Source organism: Paroedura picta, chromosome 6 (assembly GCF_049243985.1).
Source record: "Paroedura picta isolate Pp20150507F chromosome 6, Ppicta_v3.0, whole genome shotgun sequence".
In the NCBI taxonomy this organism is placed as follows: domain Eukaryota; kingdom Metazoa; phylum Chordata; class Lepidosauria; order Squamata; family Gekkonidae; genus Paroedura; species Paroedura picta.
This window is the reverse complement of record NC_135374.1, coordinates 38,800,095-38,815,378: the sequence shown is the minus strand read 5'-3', so window position 1 is coordinate 38,815,378 and position 15,284 is coordinate 38,800,095. Positions and strand designations below refer to the sequence as shown.

At 48.8% G+C, this 15,284-nt stretch overlaps 1 protein-coding gene across 1 annotated transcript; it reads right to left on the bottom strand.

Moving 5' to 3' along the window:
* Positions 1-1,663: 1,663 nt before the first annotated feature.
* Positions 1,664-15,083, bottom strand: C6H3orf38 (chromosome 6 C3orf38 homolog). The gene is made up of 3 exons (XM_077342200.1): positions 14,796-15,083; positions 11,860-12,080; positions 1,664-2,907 (listed from the first exon to the last, which is right to left on the bottom strand). The coding sequence occupies exons 1-3, from the start codon at positions 14,932-14,934 to the stop codon at positions 2,320-2,322; spliced, it is 948 nt and encodes a 315-aa protein (XP_077198315.1). The 5' UTR covers positions 14,935-15,083; the 3' UTR covers positions 1,664-2,319.
* Between the last annotated feature and the right edge of the window lie 201 nt (positions 15,084-15,284).

The following is a 15,284-nucleotide window of genomic DNA, read 5'->3' as shown; positions in this document are numbered from 1 at the left end:
CGGCAGGTGAATTGTCTCCAACGGTTCCATCAGATAGAGAAGTAATCGAGCTACAGGAAATAGCTGGTGCTTGCATTATTGATGAAAGGAGCCTCCAACAGCCCTCTTTGGCCTCCAACAGGAAGCTCAGTGCTTTTCACGGGCTCACGTATATTTCCTGTTGTTAGCTTTCCTCTTCATTTCAGCACAGCAATTTGACAGTGTAGTCCTATGCAGAGTTTCAAGTTGAAGTTCATTAAAGTCAATGGGCTTTAGAAGGGAGTAACTGTTTAGGGCTGCACTGTGAATGCATGAATAAATGATTAGCAACAGAGAATGGTTACCTGCCTGCCTCTATCTGTAGGTGGTGGAGTCATCGAGTTGCAGCCAACCTATACTGATCCTGTTGCATTTACAGAGAGAGAGATAGCCAGAGGTGGTTTGCCATTGCCTGTCCCTGCCATTGCTTTCCTCTTTTAGGAAAGAAATTCCTGTAATTTAGTGCTATATATGTTACATTGCAATGAAGAAATGTTAACTTTAATGCAATCCATTTTGGAACAATATTTTACCATGGAATCCTTTTCTATCTAGCTACAGATGTGATTTTTGTGGCTGTTTTCTTTTAGCCAAAGCATTAATGTCCAAGTCAAGACAGTCACCCTGAAAATGTCAGGTCAATAGTCAGCTGTAAGTCTTAACCTACACAATTTTCATCTTGGGGAAGTTTTGTTTACAGCTGTATGTGGTGCTAAAGACTACGATCAAGCCTGCAACAAATTTCTTTCAGTTGATAAATAAATGAGGTAAACCAGAATAAAAATCTAACAGGATATTTTCTGTGTAAATGTCCCTGAGATGATCACTGACTTGCAAATCAGTTCCATCTGAAAAAAGTTACTTGCATCTTCTGGTGCTACTTCAAATGGATTCAGAAATATTCTTATTTCCTGGAATTCCTGGATTGCAATAGAATCAGTGCTTTGGTGTCTCTTTCATCATTGAGCTGGAAATTCCTGTCCTGCTCAAAGTTTAGTCCCTCCAAAATAAAGTACTTAGAAATATTGGTCATATAATTCTCAGGGAAAGCATGGAAAATGATGGAAGAATAACCTGCAAAAACTTGCAGCACTGTGAGTACTTTCAAATGCTGCAATTTATTTACAACAGTCATAAAGACACTGTAAGCATAACAATATATTGTGGATATAAAAGTCAGAATATAACCCTAAAACTGCTTTCTCCACAGTATTCCAGATACTGCTCGAGAGTTTTAGTGTGAAGACTGTGCTGGCTTAAACATTGCTTGGGTTAGTTTTAAATACTGTTTTCTAATAGCAGTCCCAAAACAGATTAATGTTCTCCCAGTTTCACAAATGAACTGAACGCCTTTGTAACACAGTGTTATACAAATACCCACACAATCAAAAAGTGTTTATACATGAAAACACACACAAAAAACAATCTGTGAAAGTGATATCCTTCTAGATAATGGACTGCAGTTACAAATAAACAGGCTAATGAAATCACTTAAAAAGTGTTCCAGTAACAATTCCAAAATATAGCATTTTCCATTATATATAATTGTTATGTACAATTTGTTATGTACATACACCCCTGAGATTCAGGATTTGTGAACTTTAAAATAAAGGTTTTCATATTAAACTCTTAAATACTAGGTAAATGTTTTTATCAAGATAAACAATTTTAATTTGAGCATAAAGAAAACTATTAACAAGTGCAAATTAAATACCAGTGACAAAGTTTTCCAAACATAGCAGTAGTACCAGCTTTGACACTGTCAGTCAATGATCTATTCTTGACAGATTCCCACACAGTATTCTTTACAGAACTTGTCCATCAACCAGGAAGACAAACAGATCCAGTCAACAGTGGCCTCACATTCCTATCACTCCACCTTCCCTCAGCCCCTCTCCCACTCCCAGGATGAGATGAGGAAACTCTAGGCAGGGAAGGACCTGTCCTAATTGTACATCCTTTATTTTGATTACAAATGCTTTGATTCACTTAGTTCCACAATGCTTTTCAGAGCAGGGGAACAGTAGAAAGACAGGAGAAGGAAGACTAATAGAAGGAAAGAAAATGAAGTACATTTTCTCATTTTTCATCTATTCTCTTTTCACTTCTGGGGTGGGGGGCAAATAATGTGCCACGTGTACCCTCCAAGATGCTAACATCTACCCAACAAATAAAAAGTAATCGTTTGGCTTGTTATTCAGTCAAATAGTCTTACTCAAGAAACAGAAGCAAACAACTCATTTGAATGCTCAAGAAGTAGTGTATTTCCCTTGGCCAACAAACTTTCCTCCTTCATCCTCCTCAGAATCTGTGAGGTTCAATCAAGGCAAGCTCCTGGAGTTCTTCTTGCTCGTATTTAATGCAAGGTTTTTCTGTAGGAGTCCCGGGTTCCAAGGCAGTCTGACCAACAATTTTTAGATACACAGACTTAATTTTCCATGTGTTCTCTCTAAATGGACAGCGGATGAGAACGAAGATTTGCTCAAAGATGCCCAAGCAACAAGTATTTCTATGGACTGTGCCAGCTACTGCCACCACAACTACCCCATGTGGTGAAATTACACACTTCAGGCCACCAGAATTCAAATTGGGGTTGAGGTAGAGGTATTCTTCTTTCACCAATGACAGTAAACGAAGGCTCACCAATTCTGCACCTGAATACTCTTCGACATTCTGTTCTGAGGTGTTGTAACAAAACTTTAGTACTACATCATCCAAGAAGTGCTGCGGCCCCCATTCTTCAGGTGATTCTGCACAAAATGGATTTTGAGAATTCAGAATAGCAAAGAACCACCGACAAAATTCTTTTCCCAAGCTGTGACCCTCTTTGTTGTCTTCTGGTTTGTCTTCTTGTTTTCCTTCACCTTGTTTCCCTTCCTTTTCAGGTATCTGCAAAACAAAGGAAGGTCTTTTATTTTAGAAGTAACAGAAGGTATGTTGGATTCTTTCCATAAAGAACTGCTAAGTGATGGGTCAAAAAGATCCCAAAATATTCAATAGAATCTGAACAGTACAGAAAACAGAGAAGTGTCATCTGTTTAGAAACAGTGTGTATTTGCACATTATCATTTGAAGGGTTCTGTAAATGCCTGTGTAATATTAACCTTCCTGACAGTCACTCTACTAGGCAGAAAAAGAGGTCTTTATTTTTCTTCTGAATGCCAATAAGAGCCATGTGGCAGACTGTGTTATTAGTTAGAACCCAAAATAATTTCAATAAAACCGTAGCTACAATTTGTAGAGGCAATCTGTAGCCATAATTCACAGACTGACAAACAGCAGTACTTCTGCCTCTTTCATATAAGTGGGGCCTTTTGCATGAACAAAAGAGATTAACTTGACTAGCAGCTTCAGTTCAACAAATATATGAGGCAAGTGACAGAGACAGGGATTTTTGGATGGTGGAGCCTTATCTATATGATGATGCTGTCCCTGAGAAGTCTGTCGGATACTTTCTCTTTTAGCTGACAGGTCAACACTTTGTTGTTCAGGCTGACCATATTTGCTTATATATTGGTCATAAATTTTGGCTATTCTAAATTCTTACCTTGTTGGCTATAGCTTGGATTTTGTTCATTTTATTATATATTGTCGTGGTTCGGTCCTTGGTGGCTTGGGAACCGGACCGAACCCCGCCATCAGAGGCGCCCGCGATCACGGAGGTAGGGCATGGTGATCATAGGCAAGCCGGCAGCTGGGCGCCCCACCCGATCGTTGAGGTGGCAATGGCCGCTAAAGAACCTCAATGTCCCCCTCCACCTTTTGACAAGGGCCCGGAGATGGCCCTTTGTTCCAGGAAAATGGGCCATCAGGAACCCCGGAAAACCTCGCATATGTGCATGAGTCATGATTGTATCAGCATGTTCCCTCCGCAAGTACTGGGTGGGGCAATACAGCCTAAGGAGGTGGGTTTTGTATAAAAGGGAGCTTCCACCTGGAGTTCGGTGGAAGCTCTTACTCCATACCAGCGGACTCCACGTTGCTGAAATAAAGCTTGTTCCTGTTGTATCGTTCACCAGGCCTGGCGTGACGTTTTCTTCAAAGGGGCACCCTGTTTTTTCAGTTAGCAAGCGGGTCCCCGACATCGTAAGAGCTTCCCACCGAACTCCAGGGTCGGCATCGCATCCGAGCGCTTATCAGGACGGATCCAGAGATGGCGTTTTCAAGCAACGGGGCGGTCTCGACCCCCACGAACCCCGGGAACATGAGTTTAATGTCCCCGGGAGATTTCCTCCGAAAATCGGGGGGCCAGGAGCAGCTGTCCGGGACCCCGAGACCCTCGGCAGCGGCGGCCAAGGGAAGGCGCCGGGCCATGGGGTTCCCAAGCACGGCGGGGAGCGCGCCGAGGTCTGGGGGGTTGGCCCCAACCTGGGACACCCAGCTGAGGCAGGCGCTTCGCCCGGTAGGACCTGAGGAATCCCTAGAGGACCTGCGGCGGGCCATGGCGGACTTGGCCAGGCGCTTGCAGGCAGCTGAAGCCCGTGAGCAAGCTCGGGCCGGGCCCGGAGGGACTGGTAATACAACGGCGGAGGGGATCGCGTCGAGTGAGGACGTCTCCAGCGACGAGGACGAGCCCGGCACTGGTGAGCGGGCCCCGGACCCCGACCCGGAGCAGTTTTCAGTCCCGAGTAGGCGAGACGGCCAGCGGAGAGGCGAGACAGCAGAGGATCTCGGGGGAGCGGGTGAGCCGACGGGGCGGCGAGAGCCGGACCAACGCAGGAGCGACGTGCAAGGCAGGGAGCGGCACGGCGTCGTTGGGCAAGTTGGTAGCCGGTGGGGCGGAGCAGGACGAGACGGCGGACGCCGAGAATCCCGGATCCGGAGGGGGTCGGACTACTCTCCAAAACGTTCCCCCCCAGAGCTTAAGGCGCGTTTCGACGGGACGCCGGACGACCTCCCGCAGTTCCTCCTCCACGCGCTGACGCATGCCCGGAGGTATGGAGACCGGTATGAGGACTCCGAGGACTTGGTCTGGGGGGTGGCCTCGTGTCTCCAGGGCAAGGCGGGTCAGTGGTACCTAGGGTTGGCCGAGCGCGGCGACCCGGCAACTCGGGACCTGCAGGACTTCGTGGTCGCGCTCCGCCGACGATTCCAGGACCCCCAGGCTGAGGACAAGGCAAAGAGTCGGATCAAGGGACTTCGACAGGGTACTAGGGGGGTTATGGACTATATAGACATTTTCCGGAGGGAAGCAGGCAAGGTGTTCTCCTGGAACGAGGAGACCCAAATCGAGTACTTCCGGGAGGGCCTTAACCCGAAGCTCAGGGAATGGGCCGTGATCAAGGGGACGGAAGAAGATCTGTCTACACTGGAGGGGTGGTGTTTTGTGGTCGCCAAGCTGGAAGCCAGCCTGGGTTGGGCCGCCGCGCCCCCCCGGGAGGCCAAAGGCGGGTCAGCCGAGGCGCCGAGACCGGGCCCCGACAACTCTCGCCCCAAACGACCCCCGAACCCCGAGCGGGAAAGGAGACGCCGGGAAGGTCTGTGCCTGAAATGCGGGGGGTCAGGACATTTCGCAGCAGCGTGCCAACGGCAAGGGGGGGAGGACCGCGGGCTCTCCCAGGGGGGAGGTGCGACACGCCCCCAGCAGGCACGCCGGGCGGAGGACCTCCGCAACGAACCGGGAAGCGCCCAGGCGACGGGAAACGGCCAGGACCTGCTGTAGACGGCGCCGGGCAGCAGGTCCCGCGGTGCGAGGGAAAACCCCTACAGCATGAGGCGCGACCTCCGAACGTGGTAATTTTAGAGCTCCGGAACCCGGAGAACGGACTAAGTTGGGTGGGGGAGGCTCTTTTGGACTCTGGATGCGACCACAGCATGGTCCACCCCCAGATAGCCCGGGCTTTGGGGCTACCGAAGCGCATTCGGAAGGTTCCCCTGGTTTTCGTCCAGATGGACGGCAGCCCGATTCAGGGGGGACCTTTCGGGGAGGAGGTGGGTCCTATCGCCATCCACATAGGGGACCACCAAGAGCTGCGGTGGCTGATCCAGGTCCCCGTAGCGGGATATCGGGCGGTGTTGGGCCTGGATTGGCTGAAGGAACACAACCCCGTGGTGGACTGGCGGGCGGGGACCCTGAAGTTCGACTTGACGGTGGGTGCACGGCATCGGGTCCCCCACGAGAATTCCAGCCACAAGAGGACGGCGGCGCGTCCCAGGGGAGCGGCGGCGGCGCAGCAGGAGATACCAGAGCCCGAGGTCCCGCCAGAGTACCGAGACCTCGCAGCCGTTTTCAGCGAGCGGGAAGCGGACGAGCTACCCCCACACCGCCGCACGGACTGCGCTATCAACATCCCAGAGGGGGCGGTACTACCCAAAGGGCGCATCTACAAGATGAGTGAGGGTGAGCTCAAGGACCTCCGGGAGTTTTTGGGTAAAAATCTGGCCCGAGGTTTCATCCGGCCCGCTTCCAGTCCCATGGGAGCTCCAGTCTTGTTCGTCCGGAAAAAGGATGGGTCCCGACGGCTGTGCCAGGACTACCGGGGCCTCAACGCCATCGCAGCGGGGAACGCTTACCCCCTCCCGCTGATCCCGGATTTGCTGGCCCGGCTGGGCAAAGGGACTCTGTTCACTAAGCTGGACCTAAGGGAGGCGTACTACCGGGTACGCATCCGGGAGGGGGATGAGTGGAAAACAGCGTTTAACTGTCAATTGGGACAATTCGAATTTAAAGTGATGCCGTTCGGTTTAAGCGGGGCACCTGGGGTTTTCATGAGTCTAATTAATGAGGTGTTGCAGGACCTTCTGTTTCAGGGGGTGGTTGTTTATTTGGATGACGTCCTGATCTACAGCCAAGATCCCCAAGAGCACGTGACCCTGGTGAGGGAGGTGTTAAAGCGCCTGCTGGCAAACCACCTATACGTGAAGCTGGCTAAGTGCGAATTCCACCGTCCCTCCCTGGACTATTTGGGCTACCGCATCTCAGCCCAGGGCATAGCTATGGACCCCGAGAAGGTGCAGGCGGTGCTGGCCTGGGAAAGGCCCCGCACCCGGAAACAGCTACAAAGCTTCCTGGGGTTTGCTAACTTTTTTAGAGGCTTCATCCCCAGATACTCCTCCGTAGTGGCTCCCCTCACGGACTTGCTAGGTACCAAGGGGAGAGGTCCTCGCGCCACGCGGCCCAGCGCAGCGCTCGGCTGGAATGAGAAATCGGAGGCAGCGTTCCTGGCCCTCAAGCAAGCTTTCGCGTCTGAGCCCACGCTACTGCACGTCGACCCAACCCAGCCGATGGTGGTACAAGTCGACGCCAGCGACGCAGCAGCCGGGGCGGTTCTCCTGCAGCGAGACAAGGCGGGACAGCTGAGGCCGGCGGCCTACCTCTCACGAAAATTCGCCGAAACGGAGCGGAACTGGTCTACCTGGGAGAAGGAGGCGTTTGCGATTAAGTTCGCCCTCACCGAATGGCGGCATTGGCTGGAGGAAACAGAGGAGCCGTTCGAGGTCTGGACAGATCACAAGAATCTGGAGGCGCTCCGGCAACCGCGATCCCTGAACGCCAAGCAGATGAGGTGGGCGGAGTTCTTTTCGCGGTACAATTTCAAGCTTGGTCACATCCCCGGCAAAGAGAATTTCCTCGCGGACGCCCTCTCCCGTCTGCCGCATTATGGGGAGGGGTACGCTCCCTGCACCAGGTCCGTGTTTGGTGAGGAGCAGCTGGGACGGGGGGTCGTCACTAGGCGTCGGGCCAGGGAGGAATGGGAGCCCGACCCGGCGACCGCCCCGCTCCGAGACCGCCTAGTGGCAGCCTACGGGACAGACGAGGAGCTGGCTGAGCTCCGGGACTCTTTGATTTTGGACTCCGGTCTCTGGCGGAGGGGGGAGGCTGTCTACGTCCCGGAAGGGCTACGACGGGAAGCCCTCAGCCTCTGCCACGATGCTAAGACCGCCGGGCACTTCGGTTTCGTAAAATCCTGGAAGTTGGCCCGGCGGCGGTTTTGGTGGCCCAGTCTGCGGCGGGACACAAAAGCTTACGTCAGTGGTTGTCCTGTCTGCCTGACCTGCAAGCCGGGGGTTGGCAAGCCGAAAGGTCTGCTGCACCCGCTCGAGGTCCCGACCCGGCCGTGGTCAGTGATCTCCATGGACTTTATAACAGACTTGCCTCCCAGCAAGGGGAAAACGGTGATCTGGGTGGTGGTAGATCTATTTTCCAAACAGGCCCATTTCATTCCTTGCGCCAGTGTCCCCAGTGCTTCACAGTTGGCTCGGATGTTCCTGGATCACGTGTTCCGACTGCACGGGCTGCCGGACAAGGTGATTTCCGATCGGGGCTCACAATTCGTGTCCCGGTTTTGGCAAGCTTTCCTGCGCCTGTTAGACATCGAGCAAGGGCTGAGCTCCGCTTACCACCCCCAGACGGACGGGCAGACCGAGCGGGTTAATCAAGTACTGGAGCAGTACTTGCGGTGTTTCGGTTCCTATCATCAAGACACCTGGGTGCCCCTGCTCCCCCTGGCCGAGTTCGCGTACAACAACGCAGACCACAGCAGCACGGAGATGTCGCCTTTTGCCGTCGTCTACGGGACAGACCTGAGACACTTCCCGGAGCTTGGAGAGGTCCCCGCCCGGGAATCGGCCGACCTTCGCGAGTGGGGGAAGCGTGCCGGGAGCTGCTGGAAGTCGCTGCAGGAGCAGCTCCACAAAGTCAAGGCAGCGCAGAAAGAGGACGCCGACCGGAAGAGACGACCAGCTGAGGAGATCCGACCGGGGGATCGAGTTTACCTTTCCACCCGGAACCTACGGTTGAATTTGCCCAGCAAGAAGCTAGGCCCTCGGTTTTTGGGGCCTTTCGAGGTCTTGGCCCCGATCAACGAAGTTTCGGTCAAGCTCAAGCTCCCCAAGAACCTCCGGCACATCCATCCCGTCTTTCACGTGAGCCTTCTAAAAAAAACTCCGGACGGTGACGTTTGGCACCCCGTGTTTTCCCCGCCAGCGCCCGAGGTCCTGCCGGGGGGGGAGCACCACGAGGTGGCGGATATCCTGGACTCTAGACTCCACAGGGGGAAGTTGCAGTACCTCGTGGAATGGAAGGACTTCGCTTTGGGGGACCGGGAATGGGTCTGGGCAGCGGACGTCCTTGCGCCCCGACTCACTGAACGTTTCCACAAGCGGTATCCTGGCCGTCCCGGGGGGTTGGAGAATGGACCTTTGGGGGGGCAGAATGTCGTGGTTCGGTCCTTGGTGGCTTGGGAACCGGACCGAACCCCGCCATCAGAGGCGCCCGCGATCACGGAGGTAGGGCATGGTGATCATAGGCAAGCCGGCAGCTGGGCGCCCCACCCGATCGTTGAGGTGGCAATGGCCGCTAAAGAACCTCAATGTCCCCCTCCACCTTTTGACAAGGGCCCGGAGATGGCCCTTTGTTCCAGGAAAATGGGCCATCAGGAACCCCGGAAAACCTCGCATATGTGCATGAGTCATGATTGTATCAGCATGTTCCCTCCGCAAGTACTGGGTGGGGCAATACAGCCTAAGGAGGTGGGTTTTGTATAAAAGGGAGCTTCCACCTGGAGTTCGGTGGAAGCTCTTACTCCATACCAGCGGACTCCACGTTGCTGAAATAAAGCTTGTTCCTGTTGTATCGTTCACCAGGCCTGGCGTGACGTTTTCTTCAAAGGGGCACCCTGTTTTTTCAGTTAGCAAGCGGGTCCCCGACATATATAAAAGTTTGATTTGATAGGTTCTGGTTTTGTTGGGGGTTTTGCAGTTATAAGTTGTGGTTGTTTTTATCATTATTAGTCTAAGTTGTTATATAATGTCAATTGTTAGTTAAGATATTATGGTACTGTCATAAGGCACATCAAACAGCTGTGCCCTGGAGAAATATCAAGTCTCCTTTTGAATAGACCATGATGTCAGAAATAGATGTTGCCTTTATGAGATATTTTAAATCATAGTGATATTAAATTAAAAAATCTAAATCATTCAGAAAGTGTTTGGTGCCAACCACCATAGCTATCACTACTGACCTATGCAAATCTGGTTCTTTGTTACTGACATGATGTCTACTAAGATTTTATAGGTTGCTTCTGCAAAAGAGAGGTATGCCAATAAGATACCAGAAGAATATCCATCTTTTAAAAGCCTTCACCAAACTGCTATATCTGAAATATTCAGAAACACAGATTGTTAACTGGACAACCTTTAAAATTAGTCCCCCAGCATGGAAAGTGATAATAAAGTGAACCTCCACACAGCAAATGAACTTGAAACTTTCATCCTTCCAAATATGTCAAGATACCACCGTGAACAATATTAAGCAAGGCTTCCTCAGAGCAATCCAGACTGAAACTAGAGTGGGGTGGGAGCTCTCTTTTCACAAGTGTTCCATCTTGTTAAAGGGATTTTGTTCAAAAAAAAAATACATGGCTACCCTCCACCCTTTCATACTACCCTGCTGAATAGACTCTACCGTATATCCTCGCATATAAGCTAAGGCACCTATTTTTACCACATAATCTGGGCAAACTTATTGACTCACATATAAGCCAAGGGTGGGAAATGCTCCATCATCACAGGCTCTCCCATCCAGCATTGCCATTCCTTTTGTCATTGAAGGCAAAAGGAAAAAAAGATCAGAGTCCTTCAGTCAAACCGTTGATGTCCTACAAGCTGCCAGAGCAAGCTCAGCTTGCAGTACTTGCAAAAGGCAATGCAACGATTGGCTGGCTGGAGCAGGCTTTTATTTCAATTACCGTATATACCAACGTATAAGCCGAGGAGGGCCTTTTCAGTGTGAAAAAAGTTGCTGAAAAACTAGGCTTATACGTGAGTATACAGGGCACTTACACAAAACTCTTAAAAGGACAGTAGAAATAATGAAAAGCACACTGTAATTTTATTACTTTTGATAAGAGAGATAAAGTGATCTCTATTTTGACTCACATATAATTACATAGTTGGTCTAGCAGGTTTCCAAACAACAGATTCTAAAGGAGTGCATAATTTACATGCTATCAATCCCAAAGCAAATGTCCCTATTTGATTTGATTTTGGACAGTTGCTCGTTACAGGATATATAAGAGAGGGTGGACAGAAATTAGTGAAGGTTAGCAAGCGAGTGATTCAAATGAGAAACTACTAAGTGAAAGGTTCTCCTAAGGATTTTGTTTTAGGGGAAAAAAACCTGCTGTACTAAATCAGCAGTTAAAGGATCCAATGTTGAGAAGCAACTGATTCTTCCTTACTACAGGCAAAAGAGCAAACAGCTCATAAAATTAAGGTGATATTCAAATCTTAGCCAAGCTTAACTGGATTAGAAATTGTTTATTGAAACTGTTTATTAGAAACTGTTTATTGAACTAACCACAGCTAGAACAGCAGATGCACGACACTAACCAGAGCCAGCTCCAAAATCACAGTTTGTCTGCTGACAGTAAAAGCTGACTGCAGCAGGAGAAAGGCAGGTTTTTTAAAATGCTCTGCAGTGGCAACTCTGCACCTAGTCCTACCAAGAAAACGAGTACTAAACCAGAACTCTAGGGGCCAGATCTAATAGCTAATCAGCATATTTAATCCCAGTTTGTGAATCTCTTATTGCAGTATAATGCAATGTCTGGATCTAGGCTACCTCTGAATCTAGGCAACTTTCTGCAATACTTTAGTGACAGAACTTTCTAATTTCTAATCCAGTAATTTTATCACCTGAGTAATAGCAGAAATGGAAGGTATCTTCTTGTCTGCAGCAATGCTGCACCAAAGTTATACCACATCATACTCTTGTTAAGCCCAATTAGTTCTGTGCCATGCCAAAACAGGTACTGAGCAGCTACACACTCTAAAAGAATGAATAAGCCACAGCTGTTTCCCAAAAGAATGCTCCAGATGTGCAACAGGGCCCAGTCTTACCTTTCTATTAAGCTTTTCACATTTTGATCCTGTGTCACGATCTTGCAAGTGTTCACACCAGTAGAGTTTTGCACGATTAATAAGCTGATACTTCTCAGAAGAAGGAGGAACTACAATGCCTTTTGATGCCAAGTATTTGAAGATTGTATCTCTAAAGACCTTCTTTCTCTTCAGCAGTTCTTCTGTACTTTGACTGTATAGTAAGATGGCATGTATGGCTTCTGGAAAAAGAGAAATTAAAGTGAGAAATGATACTCCCAGGAAAGGTTGTTCAAACAGGCTCCTCAGACAATAAAATGTTTCTTCAGAGCCTTGTTCTCAGGTAGTAGCAAAGAAAAGTCTTTAAGATGCCATATAAGCAACAAATGGAAACATTTAATTTTAAAATCTGGCGCTTGAATTTAGATTTAATCATAATTTAGAATTCTTTCCCCAAAAGAGCATATATTTTTAGTATCAGAGTAAACAAAAAGCTTTTCTTCCAGGACCAATTCTTGTGATAGTAATATATGTTTTTGTCTTGATTTGAAACAAATACAGGTAAATCATCCTTGAGAAAAGCATTTTATAGACTTCAAGAAAATCACAGATTATCATAACCAAGTCAGTGAATCCAACCACAACTAAGTAAAAACATCTTACCATCTAAAAATTACTGGAATTCTCTGAATCAACCCAGTGTAGAGGTCACTTGGAGGGCATGAAGAGGTTCCTGCTGGCAGCAGAGGATAGGACCTGCAGCAATGGCGGCTATGTGTAGAACAGTACTGGCTGGGTATGGGGGGGGGGGAAGAATCACAGAGTAGTTCAGCAGTGGAATAGGTTGCCTAAGGAGGTGGTGAGCTCCCCATCACTGGCTTTCTTTAAGCAGAAGCTGGACAGGTACTTATGGATGCTTATGCTGATCATGCATTGACCAAGGGTGGGACTCGATAGACTTCATGACATTTCCAACTCTATGGTTCTATGATTCTAGGTTGTAGTGCTTTACAATTGCTTAGATGATGCTATTTATATATACCATCAATAACACAGTAGTGTATTAACATGAACACTAGACAAACCCCTCTCTTTAAATGCTGAAAACTGAACAGTGCACTCCTATGATCATTTTCATGTGAGTAGTCTCTACTGAGTAGACAAGCAGAATTCTCAGAACTGCTTATGAATGAAGCCATAAGAAGGCATAATATGTCACTGCCACAGTAGTCAGAGGAACAGAAAGAAAAATCATGTGTAGCGAGTCAGATGTCTGTTCTTTAGGGGAGAGGGTAGAAGCCCCAGCTCCTCAGCAACATTATAATGGATTCCCCATGATTATACTGTGCTGGAATAAAAAAAGATATGTGGAGCTATACAGAGACTGCAAGGAAGTTCCTCTACTCCTGTCTGTCTACAGTAAGAACATTACTTGTGTGAAAACTACCTATGTAACTGTATATGAACTCATTACCTGAGTAACAGACAGCACAATAAGAGATTTCATCACAATTGCTAACTGAACCCATTGAAGTACTATAGCAACCAAAGGTGCAGTAACTTCACTAAAATTGCCACAGTCTAAGAGTTTCATATTCAAGCAAATATCTAAACATTATTGCTAACAAGGTGAACACAAGCCTAATGTTTTGTCAGAAGATTCCCAGCACCCCTCAATTATTAAACAAGAGACCAAGTAAGGCAAGAAACTTGAAAACTAACTTTATGGGATCAGTTGGTCACAGCATACTGAAAGGAAGAGCAATACATATTTGTAAAGGTATAAGACAAGACACGGGAGATGGGATCTGAAGCAGAGACATGAACTAGCCAGTAGACATCTGCTTGCTGCTTTCTTAGCAGCAGCCACTCTCAGTACCAAAGGAAGAAGCCATTTCTTCTCTCCTCAGAAGCACAGTCCTTGTACTAAGTTTTCAGAACTGAGAAGAGGAACAAAAACTGTACATGTTTTTATTTCATTACAAAGTAAATGAAATCACTTCATTCTCTAGTGGCTGTTATGTTCTTGGAGAAAGAAGAGGATACTATATAAATAAATGTTGGTCTGGAGAACAGCTATATAACAACAGCAGTAGAATAGCTAGATCTGAGTCCAGGAGCACTTCAGAGACCAACAAGTGGGTTTAAGGCTCCAAGACTCAAAGTTCTCTTTGTCAGAAGGGAACTGTTTAACTAACAGTTTAAACAACAGCAAGCCGTGTTCATTATCCCCCACCCATCCTTTGCCAAAAATCAGAAACTAACATCTAACTGGCTAAACACTCAACAAGATAACAACTTCTTTTTAATCAGAGGATGCTCCATAAGGCAGGTCTCTTTCCAAATTCCAAGATGCTTCAAAGGTGGTTCCTCACATGGGATGAGATCACGTTAGGGGGGGAAAAGCGACTTACTTGAAAAGTACTAGCCCTTGAAGGCATCTCATGTGCCTTTCTGGTTTGAAGCCTCAAGGCAATTTGAGGGTTATTTTCAAAATAGAGATACTCACAGGGCAGCTTCCCCCAAGACCTTTGTATCAGTGATACAGTTAGAGCAATAAAGATGAAGTCTAGCAATATTTACTCAGGCTTCGTGAGCCAAAGTTCATCTGCATCCGTTCATATTTAAGGTGCCATTAAACCTGTTTTATTTTGCTGTGACGAACTGTCACAGTTTACCCTCCCTGGAATTATAGTCACAGCAACATCTCTCTTTCTTTCTCTGTCGCCCTCCCTCAAAACAAGCTACGCCCTGAAGAATAAGAGGAAATAAGCCAATCAACTTTAAAAATCCCCACCCTACCGGAAAGCAAACGATCACATGCCCCCGACTCAGAGGGCGAAATGGAGAGATTCCAAATAATTTGGGGGGAGGGGACGAAGAGAGGAGAGACCCGAGCTCAGCTGCTGGTGCGATTCTCGCCCCCCCCCCGCGCCCCGGGGTCGTCCGCTGCCCACCTTGGCGATTGTCCGGCTGCACGAGGCGGTTGGTGACTGTGTCGGTCAGGGCGATCAGGTCGTCCGTGTGCAGCAGTTCCAAGAGCTCCTGGCAGCCCTTCTGCTCGTGCTCGCTCATGCCCACCCAGGCCGAAGCCATGATGACGGCGGGAGGGGCGTCGCCTCTGCGAGCGCGAGGCAGAGAGCCGGGCGGCCCACGCGCCCCTGCCGCAGCCCTGGCAACCGCCGTCTGCTTTCGGTGCTTATGCGACTAGGCTCCCCGCCTTCCACCTCGGGAGGCTTCCTAATTGGCGGGAGATAGGGGGCGGTCGAAAGGGGCTCGACTAGGAACAAGGTCCGGCCGCTACTGTTCCGTCAGCTTTCGAAGACGCTAGTCTAGCAGTGGGCGTTCCCAGCCTGACCTCGGGAAAGTCGTGGCAGTATTTCCCCCTGGTGGGGGTGGCGAGCGACGGCTAGCATGTTGGAAGGAGATGGTGGGGGTGGGGAATA

Bases quoted from the DNA above. Each gene is read 5' to 3' on its own strand.
- C6H3orf38 (XM_077342200.1), bottom strand. From the start codon at position 14,934: ATGGCTTCGGCCTGGGTGGGCATGAGCGAGCACGAGCAGAAGGGCTGC. The intron at 12,081-14,795 runs GTGGGCAGCGGA...CTCTTTTTCCAG, and splicing joins GCAGCCGGACAATCGCCAAG to AAGCCATACATGCCATCTTA. The intron at 2,908-11,859 runs GTAAGACTGGGC...TTTGTTTTGCAG, and splicing joins GTGAAAAGCTTAATAGAAAG to ATACCTGAAAAGGAAGGGAA.